Source organism: Schistocerca cancellata, chromosome 4 (genome assembly GCF_023864275.1).
Source record: "Schistocerca cancellata isolate TAMUIC-IGC-003103 chromosome 4, iqSchCanc2.1, whole genome shotgun sequence".
NCBI lineage: Eukaryota > Metazoa > Arthropoda > Insecta > Orthoptera > Acrididae > Schistocerca > Schistocerca cancellata.
In genome coordinates, this window is record NC_064629.1 from 716,156,590 (window position 1) to 716,167,708 (window position 11,119).

Below are 11,119 nucleotides of genomic sequence, written 5' to 3' on the forward strand. Positions count from 1 at the left end.
TGCTATCTTTCACGTATGTACATATTTTCTTCTCATGTAATGTTAAATGTGTTTGCCTTACCACCAGGATTTGAAGAGTTTGGTTTTAGATAGCAAAATACTAACAAACATGTGATTGAAACTGAACCAATTTCAGTAAATGCATTGATACCCCTGGTAATTAGAGCTGTCACTAATCCCAGGACGCACTTCATTCAAACAAGAATAAATTCTTTTATCAATATCTTTGAAATTGTGAAGAAGGGATATTATCAAAAAAGCTGCCAGGAAGTCACAGTACCTAGGAAGCATGAAAGGACAATAGTATCCTTTCTTGAGGGGGGGGGGGGGAATATAAGTTGATCAATATAATAACAGCTATCATATAAATTACCACAATAAAGTGAATAATAGTTAATATGACACTTGTACTGTAGATCATTTCTTATAAAAATTAAAAACATGGTTATTACCGCTACTGTAATGGATAATACATGTCAAGTTTCTTTGATTATGAAATAGTTAAAATTAAATTTTCTACACAAACTCAGTAAGATAAACTTAAATATAAACTGTACATATTTCTGCCTTTCCCAATAGATGCAAAGGCAGTCAAACAATACCTACAATAAATGAAGTAATGCACCAATATTTACTTTTCCTTCACACATAAATCTGCTTTGAGGTGCATCTGACAAATATCTTACTTTGATGAAAATATATCATAAGACATTTATGTTCCAACTACTAGAATTTTAACAGTTAATTGATTTTAGTTATACGTGTAACTATCAGTGCTATAAATAAAAAAAGTGGTGTCACATACTTAAACAATAAGAAGTGCAGAAAACTGTTGAGAATGGTTATCGTGAAAACACTGTTCTCTGTGAAAACAAGATTTTTGAAATAAGAATTTTACACAAGCAGTGTTCCAACAATTTTAGAATTATGAAATGCGAATGAATTTCTGATAATGTGCTCTTATAATTTTCCTTTAACATTGAATTCAACACTAAGAACATTTACAATTAAATGCTGAAAATTTTAACAATTGAAAGGTGTAACATTTCAAGGGGAGGGCACATGACTGAACAGATTTTACTGCTTTTAGAACTGCCATTGTGTCTTCCCCGGCCGGTCTCACTCACTGGGTGCAGACGTCCAACAATCAAACTCAATTCCAGAATCAGGACTTGTTCCAACATTGACAGGGCTCAGAAAGTGAGAGCCACCACCACATTTACATTGAACTCCTCCACAACTATGACATCCAGACTGCCCTGTCTCTGTACTGGTAGAAGCAGCAGCTTGGGTCGGTTCTTCCACACAGACGGCTGGCCGAGAAAGTTCTTGTTCGTAGTTGTGAAGCTGCTCCATAAAATGAAAGTTTGGTGCAATGTTTGACTTACGGCTCCGTACAAGGTTGAATGCATCATTCAGAGAAAGTGATAATTTGTTCATGAGGTAGGCAACTGTAATCGTGACAGAGCGAGAAACTCCTGCAACACAGTGTACTAAGACACCCTTCCCGTTGTTCCTGGCTTCATCTGAAATTTAAAAAAAAACCAACAAGTTTAAATCAATAATAAATTACACCACAAATAAGGTAAAAAAATAATTAACACAATTGTTAGGCATAACAGCTGTCACAACGGCATTATTCACTTTTACAGAATAATAAATTAAATATTTTTTGAAAGACTGTAAATTTGTTAAAAATACACTATTGCAGTTTCAACCTTTTTGAGATTTTCCAGTGGGTTGCAGGTGCTGCAAGCACAACAGTAGTCATCAGTAAAAGGAATAAAAATGAAATGAGCCTCTAGAACCTGTGTCAGCCTTAGTCACTCACGGAGCACACTGTTCATTACTGACATGTGCAATAAGCACGAGTTTTATTTCATGTGTTTTTATTTTTATCCTTTCCCTCACATAACGATGGTATATGTGACTAAGGCTGTCACGAGCACTACAGGCTCATATTTTTATTTGTTTTATTGGTGACTACGGCAGTGGAAAAAAAAATATTTTCTGATTTTCTAAATCTCTGATATGATCAAACACTGCCAAATACTGAAGCTAAAATTTCCAAGTCTAGTCAGAAAAAGATTGAGAATGTATTGTGTCATCTATGATGCAGTGCACATCCAATGATGTCAAGTTTCAAACATGAGTGCATGTGTGTTTCTTAGTGTTCAAGCATGCACTTTACTGCTAGACCACAAAGCTCAACATGTATGCAGATAGTTCATCTACAGGTTTTGATGAGTGAGGTAGAATATCACAGTATGTGACACACACACACACACACACACACACACACACACACACACACACACACACACACATCAAAAAAAGTTTTACATCATCTTGGTTCCAAGAGTTCTGGAACCTGTGCAGAAAATGGGAACAGGGATCAACATAAACATCATTTCCGTCCTTTTTATTGCTCATGAAAACCACACATTGCATGTTGCACCACAATACAGTGAGACCTTCAGAGGTGGTGGTTCACATTGCTGTACACACCGGTACCTCTAATACCCAGTAGCATGTCCTCTTGCACTGATGCATGCCTGTATTCGTTGTGGCATACTATCCACAAGTTCGTCAAGGTAATGTTGGTCCAGATTGTCCCTATCCTCAACTGCAATTTGGCATACATCCATCAGAATGATTGGTGGGTCATATCATCTATAAACAGCCCTTTTCAATCTATCCCAGGCATATTCGATAGTGTTCAAGTCTGGAGAACATGCTGCCCACTCTAATCAAGCGATGTCTGTGTCTCTGAAGGAAGTCATTCACAAGATGTGCATGATGCGGGCACAAATTGTCATCCATGAAGATAAATGCCTCACCAATATGCTGCCAATATGGTTGCACTATCGGTCAAAGGATGGCATTCACGTATCGTACAGCCATTACGGCACCTTCCATGACCATCAGCAGCGTATGTCGGCCTCACATAATGCCACCCCAAAACAGCAGGGAACCTCCACCTTGCTGCACTCACTGGACACTGTGTCTAAGGTGTTCAGCCTGACCTGGTTGCCTCTGAACACGTCTCCGAGGAGTGTCTGGTTGAAGGCGTATGTGACACTCATCAGTGAGGAGAACATGTTGTCAATCCTGAGTGGTCCATTCAGCATGTTGTTGGGCCCATCTGTACCATGCTGCATGGTGTCGTAGCTGCAAAAATGGACTTCACCATGGAAGTTGGGAGTGAAGCTGTGTGGTTCCTTTCTCTCTGTATCTCCTCCATGTCCCCCAACAACTTTGCTTTCGTTCACTCTGAGACGCCTGGACACTTCCACTGTTGAGAGCCCTTCCTGGCACAAAGTAACAATGCAGACACAATTGAACTGCAGCATTCATTCACTGTCTAGGCATGGTTGAACTAGAGACAACACAAACCGTGCACCTCCTTCGTGGTGGAATGACTGGAACTGCTTGGCTGTCGAATCCCCTCTGTCTAATAGGCGCTGCTCATGCATGGTTGTTAACATCTTTAGGTGGGTTTAGTGACATCTCTGGACAGTCAAAAGGACTGTGTCTGTGATACAATATCCACATTCAACATCTATCTTCAGGAGTTCTAGGAACTGTGGTGATGCAAACCTTTTTTTTGATGTGTGTATATGGCCATATCTTTTGATTACACTGACTTAAAAGTTTATATTATTTACACCACCAAGGGACCACAGACCTTAGTATTAGACATTAATTTCACAACTTGATGCCTCTACCTGTTCCTGTGAAAAAGTGTGGAGGGGGGTCTTAACTGTGAGACAGACAGACAGACAGACAACAAAGTGATCCTATAAGGGTTCAGTTATTACCAACTGAGGTATGGAACACTAATACAACATTTTGCAGAAATACTTTAAAATCAACACTTCATTAAAATAAGAATGAAGTAGGGCTGAAGATGAGAGAATAAAATCCCTGGAATGTGCTATGGGACAAATAAATAATATGGTAGCTGTGTGTAGTGGATTTTACTTCTTGGGTCCCTTGTAAGACAGATGACCTACAATCCAATATTGATGTTAACAAATTGTCAGCTAGAAGCAGCTTTAATGCTATTTTATTAAAGTATGAAAATACTAAAATTTAAAATAAATTGGAACTTGATTGATGTTAACCAAGTTTCGCACAGAATCAAGAGTTATTCAAATTTAGTAACTTGTCACTATTTAATGTGAAATGCATCACTACCACAGAAACTTCTTCCAAGAAGATTTAACCACACCACTGTTGAACCTCTCTATTAGAATCATGATAGACAGATTTCATTAGGATGTGTTTCAAGTTCATTAACCTGCAATGGTGCCATTAGATGCCAATGATCAGTTCCCACATGCCAACCAGATTCACTAGTATCATGAGATTGCTTTATCTATCCCTGTGCAGTGTGCTCAGGATTACCATATTGTGTCAATGTCATGAAATTCCCTTCCTCTACAAGAAAAATGTCATGGTCACAAAGAGCCTGCTGCTGTTGAGGCATGGCTCACGAAGAAAGTGGCTGGACTCAATATCATGTAGATCAGATATCTAACCTTAACACTTATACTGTCATTGGGTGTTGTAGTACGAATGGTATGATGATAGTCTTAACTTGTCACTCTAGACTATCGATCGATGTAGCAGCATACTGCCACCACATGCAAAGAGAACATCTACAGTGAGAAATTACTCCAGAATGATATCCCATTAAAGTAAAGTGATGCTACATGAACGTTAAGTCTACATTTGTCTATATAGGATTCAGGTCACTAGGCCTTAGTTTTTTGAAAAATTGAGGTCAACAGTCATCACATTTGACTGCGTAACTATTTTCAACTGGAGAGTGGGCACAACCATTAGAGTAGTTACTTAACCAGAATGCCATGGGTTCAAATATTTGCTTTGTTCTTTTATTTATTATGTGAATAATTACAAAAATAAATACTGAAATTTAACTTTACTTTGTGCATTAATTGCATGATAATATAGGCAAGAGTAACAATTGGGAAGTACAGATAATCTTAACATACATCGTTTCAGAATATCACTCAGGCAATCTCTTATCATTAACTAATTACACACAAATTCATACTCATGAATATAATCCACATTTCCTTTCCAACAACTATCAGCCAACAGAAATGTGCATGTGGTAAATAGTCTTTTATTGAATATGTAGTACATTTGTTTCATCTGAATGTTTTTATGACTTCTCACAATGCACAGTTAACACAAAATTCAGGAAGAGACTGCCTGAATCATAATATGACATGACATTCATTACAGCATTTTTATTTATTTATTTAACTAAGACCTAGAGACCAGAAACCTTTTACTGGAGTTACTTGTGAGTGATTCCCAACTAGCATGTTAAAGCACATTAAAATCAACGGGATGTTGAGTGCAGCCTCTCCTTGCCTAAATTTAATAAGAATCATCATCACAAGAAATCTATGGTGCTGTCTTCTGATCTTCTGACCAGTCTTCTAACATTTTCACCCTTATGATAGTGAGTTCTTATTTTTTAAGTTGCGCTATCCCATATGTGCCACCAGGTTTATCATACTTGCCACTACTTTGATTTATAGCCTAAAAACTGTCACTCATGAGTTATTTTGATATATCCAATTCTGAGACACCATAAGGCAATACCTTCCAACCTTGAGCTTTATATGAAAGTCTGTCTTGCCTTAGTGGTGTGTTTGGTGGCCCACGGTTTATTGGACTGTGTACTATAGTACTTTGCCACTTATCTTCTCACTTCTCCAGGATGTGGCCTCTAATGTATGTCCCTAAGGCAGCATTTAGAATATCCAGTTTGAGTGTTTCCATTCCCACAGCTTCACTGGATAGTTTGTCAGCCAACTCATTACCTGGAATGCTAATGTGACTCAGTGTCCGAAACAAAAAAAAATGGATATCCCCCTACTGCAGAGGGCATTCAGTTTGTCATGGGTGGCAGAGACCAGAGCATATATTCTGTAACTCTGTTCAAACAGGCCTAAAGGCCCAACGTTACCAACTGACCACCTTGTCATCCTCAGCCTATAGGCATCACTGGGTGTGGACAAGGAGGGGCACGAGGTCATACACCACTCTCCCAGTCGTCATTAGTTTTTGTTACCACAGCCACTACTTCTCAGTCAAGTAGCTCCTCAGTTGGTCTAACAAGGGCTGAGTGCAGCCTGCTTGCTAACAGCACTAGGCAGACACAGACAGTCACCGATCCAAATGTTAGCCAAGCCCAACTGCACTTAACTTAGGTGATCTGTTGGCTGACGGAAACTGGAGTTACCATTGTAGCAAGGCTGTTTGCACATTTTGGATAACTCTTGCCTATTATCTGAGAAACACACAAGGACTCATTAAATGAACTGAAATTATGTTGAGGGAAAGTCGTTATGTTCTGTAGTGCTCTATGTATCCTATTAACTCTCCAACATGAATATCAGATTCTTTTGGTAGAGAACATTGTTCTCAATTATGATTGTGTATGTATGCATAACTGACTCATTCATTACCTTTGGAGACATCTGTGTAAAGGAGATTAATATGAGCATACTCTTGGATGAATAAAATACACAGCGATGAAAATTGGGAGTGTACTGTCTTTGATTTCACACCTTAGATCCATCCTTACTATAGGTTGGGGAATATACCATGGAGGTGTTCATGATTGAGAGTATTGCATACAGGTAACTGGAGGAAGTTGAAGTTCACACTGAAGGTCTTCCAGTTGTACTGCTGCTGGTCCTCCCGTTGAAAGGCAATTTGTGAGTAACCCATCATTGGATTGTGAAATAAAATGGGAGGACATGGGTGGTTTGACATTTTGTTAACCATGATTGTGTAGTTAAATAAATTTTGTTACACTCGTATGTTCGGCAGTGGTATTCCAGCTCCTTCAAGAAGGCTATTGACTTGGCTCATTTGGAAAGCTCCAAATGTCAAATGGACTCCACTATAGTGAACAAGGTCTAATATTTCTAGGATGGATGGTGCTGCTGACACGTACACAATGTCTCCATCATCCAGATAGGATGAAATGGGCACTTTATAAAATGTTAATAGTTAATTTCACAATCCAGTATCTGTTAGTGAGGAAATAGAAAACTAACTTTCTTCATGCAGTAAGTCTTGAGTTGTTGTATATGTGATAACCATGTAAGTTTATTATAAAAATGAAGTCCTACGAAATGGTACTGGTCCACTAATTCCAGTAACTGGGTTTCGAGGTATATTTCTGGAGGAGAATGGGCAGATCACATTCTACAAAAGTGCACAATGCGTGATTTAGTTGGTGAGAAAGAAATACATAGTTGGGTTCTGTGTGCTCTTAAGGGTTGCCTGTAGTTGGCTTTCTGCTATACAAAACAATACACAACCATAATATAAACAAAGATCCTAGATATATAATGCTGATGTGACTATGTCCCACTGCACCTACTGTGCCAGTTATTGCCACTGCAGTGTGTGTGGCACTTAAAAACTGATCCTTTAAAAAGAATATGAGATAAAAAAAATTGTATGAATGGTAGATTTCCTCAAAAACCCAGCTTGTGCAGAGTTGATAAAATGTGATGTCACCCTGTTACGTTAGCTCACAGATCCTCGTCTTGGGTGTAAGGTAAGTCCCTTTACCATATTCAAAGTTTTATGTGGAGTAATAAGCACTGGTATGTCACTCACTGCTTGAGATTCTGCAGCAGAGGAGCATTTAATCAATAGTGACCTATTTTGCATTCTTTCCAGAGCATCTACTAATTTTCCAAATTTTTGTTTCATGAAAATTAATGGCTTCATCATTGGAGATGTATCTCTATTATAATATACACACACCAGGTATTGAATGATTGTTTTGTTCCCAGTCTCCTGACTTATCCCCTTTCCCAAGGGGTAGCCAGGGTAGGGAAAGCAGTTGGATTACAACAGCCCACACTGAAATATTGACTTATCAGTTGAGACAGCCTGATGAGTATGACCATTATGCTGATTGAGTTTAATATGTTTCACTTGTAAAATGTCCGCCATGATGCCACTGACTCTTTTCAAGAGCTCCCTCCATGGGTGCCACCCAGCTGCAGTGAAAGTCACGTGGCAACGCTCATTGCTGGGAGTCCTGATGCCCGTGATTTCAGAGAGATTTTACAAAAATGGCAAACAATGACCTCACCATGTCGGATTGGCTATGGCATTGGCTTTCAAGTGCATAAGTGGGTCCACATAGTTATTGCATGTGGGGATCTTTAATGCAATAAGCAGTTGGCAGTATTTATGGTATTCTTCCTGTCTGTCCAAACAACAGAAAAATTTTTTTGAAAATATAGGTCAAACCCAAAAGAGGATGAAAAACTGCTTCAGCTAAAAAACTGATTTAAAGTAAATGGATAAATTTGTTAAAGAGCAGAACCCATAGATGTAGCTGAGCCAACATTATCAGAGACTGGCACCATGGGAAGGAAAGTAAGAGAATGGTGGATAGTCAGGGATAGGTTGCAGCACAAGAAGGGAAATTTATGCAGGCCATCTATAGCTAATAACAGATTATTTTATGTGCAGGAAAGCTTTTGGGTGTTCTTGGAATAGGTCTAGAATGCTGACTTATTCTTGTAATTTGCGCAATATTTCAAATAATAATTCCTGTTCTGTATATTCTCATTACATCTCTCATAAATTGTATGTCATATGTTACGCCACACACTTCTGTTCCCATCTGTGGCTATGATTTGCTGTCACCAAATTCTGCACTGTCAAGGGCACGTAAGTCTCAGCAAATTGTTCTGTTAGTAAATGTTTAGTGTGGACAGCACATCTCATCTCATAGTATGAATACATGTTCCCCATAAGTTTGTTTACTACTTTCATACTATTTCACATTTTGATTGCTTCAACCTGTCGTGTTCTTATATCTGAACTCCATAGCTTACTTTCATAACTCAAGTCTCTGACCTCCAACACCAAAGTAACAATTGAAAAATAGGGTTAAATGTAATGCTCATCACTTCTGACAAATGTTTCATGGTGTCTTCTCAAATCAAATATTTGCATTTTCATTAGAATCTGTAAGCATTTCAAGAGTAATTTTATTCCAACATCGTGTCTAGATCACTGTCTTATAAAATTATGTAGGAAATTTAAGATGCTTCCTTTTCACTTGAAAAAGCAAATGAGAAGGTTTTTGTAACATTTATGTGAAAGTTTAATATTGAAAGTAATTTCAAATTAGTGAGTAAGTAGATAGGTAGACCATAGGTGCAAAGACAAGGGTTCAATCCTCAGTTGGTCCTGTGATTTTTTTCTTTCACTTATTGCTTCAGTCTGGGGATGATTTGTGTATAACATTTTAACAAATCTGAAATATTTCATTACACAAATTTAATTGATTAATGCTGTATTTCAATACAATAATGTTAAGTTCTGAGTGGAATACAAACAACAGAAGGAGTCTAATTGACATACTAAGAAGTTGACTAGCACATAACAAGATGGAAATTGTTGCTGACCTTACGGACCAAGTCCTCCATCGGAGTTATCAAAACAAATCTAGTGGATCACGGGGGCTGGTGGGTAGGTGGGGGAGAGGGGAAAAGGGGGAAGAGAGGGAGAGAGAGAGAGAGAGAGAGAGAGAGAGAGAGAGAGAGAGAGAGAGAGAGAGAGAGAGAGAGAGAATAGAGTCACTCACTGAACACTTGAGGAGGATTCTGTCCATAAGCTCTGTATCAATTTCAAATTCCTATGCGACTGTTGAGTCCTCAATGCTTTAATGATAATGGTGACTCATTACTTTTACTGCTTCCATTAGCAGGACATACTTCATATATACTTGAATGCTAAATTAATTATTTACTGTGAGGAAACCAGTCTCCTAATACTTACCAATGAATTCTATTGCTTTTGGGAAAAAGCTAGCTAAGTTCTGGCTCCAGTGATCTGTTATTGGAATCTGCATATACTTAATTGATCCTGAGTCCTCAAATACATTTGGTAAATCAGGCGTTACATTCAAAATGTACTGAAACAAAAACATAATTCAGTCAATCAAATGAAACTACTTTTTACATAAAAAATCATTGAGTAATAACTAGATGTAGAGCTATTCCTAGAAAGAATTTCTGTTATTTCATCAGTTACCTTTCATGTGTAGTCAAGTATCCTCACACAGTTATGCTACTATACTCATAACTGTTGGTATCACTAACACGGCATGATAGTGCAGGACAGCAAATGGTGCATGGACAAATGTTTTACCCTACTACATCTGTTTATGACAAATTCTTCTCCCATTTATACTGAAAAATACATTGTACAATGTGCTCACCCAATGTAGGTCAATTCCAAGCAATACTACCATGAAATGCTAACTAGTCTGTTGAAGTTGAGCTGAGAAAACCTTGTTATATCATGAGGGAATTATACTGAATTCTACAATTTGTGACAATGTGACATTATGATGAAGGTTATTACCAAGCACTGGGAATACCAGACCGAAACCATGGATGATAATGGGTACCATAACTGTTTCCATGAGCCACAAAAGTTTAACACTGGACTTACAAGTTACAAGAAAGAGTCACTGAGTTTAAAAATTCTGGCATATCTCTCAATTAAAATGTAACCAAAAAAGAAAAGAAAGAGTGAAATGGAAGAAAATTTTAAGGTTTTATTTACAGAATACACTAACACAAGAATAATTATGGAGGCTGGATACAATATTATGAGCATGCCCATAATATGACATACAACTACCTGTGCTACCCAATGAAACATCTGAATTCTCTTTAGGATAAATTCGTATAAATGTTCAGTGATGATCAATGGAGTTTTGTACAACTGACCACAAAGAAACTGTTCTAGTTCCTTGAGATATGAAGGAGAGTTAATTAACTCAATGATTTTTCCAATTAAGACCCAAACAACTATATTCATCATCATCATCATCATCATCATAGTTACAGTACCCTGTTGAAAAAAATGTCTGCGCACTGAATGAATATAGTAACTTAACATGGTTTTTTAGATGCTACCAGATAACTTTCCTTTCAGTGTGACATGACAGACCAAAAAGTAATTATATGTGTGCCCACAGTCTTCATAATTCTTCACAATTGGATGTAAACTGTCTGGACTA

The 11,119-nt window shown here is 37.8% G+C and overlaps 1 protein-coding gene across 1 annotated transcript; it reads right to left on the reverse strand.

Annotated features, from left to right (window-relative positions):
- Positions 1-842: 842 nt before the first annotated feature.
- LOC126184396 (dual specificity protein phosphatase Mpk3-like) lies at positions 843-10,275 on the reverse strand. The gene is made up of 4 exons (XM_049926780.1): positions 10,240-10,275; positions 9,868-10,003; positions 1,128-1,526; positions 843-991 (listed from the first exon to the last, which is right to left on the reverse strand). Exons 1-4 carry the CDS (start codon positions 10,273-10,275, stop codon positions 843-845), a joined length of 720 nt encoding a protein of 239 aa, XP_049782737.1.
- Between the last annotated feature and the right edge of the window lie 844 nt (positions 10,276-11,119).

Coding starts and splice junctions, on each gene's coding strand:
- LOC126184396 (XM_049926780.1), bottom strand. CDS start 10,275: ATGGGAGAAGAATTTGTCATAAACAGATGTAGTAGG. Junction 10,004..10,239: donor TCATAAACAGATGTAGTAGG/GTAAAACATTTG, acceptor TTTTTGTTTCAG/TACATTTTGAATGTAACGCC. Junction 1,527..9,867: donor AAAAGCAATAGAATTCATTG/GTAAGTATTAGG, acceptor TTTAAATTTCAG/ATGAAGCCAGGAACAACGGG.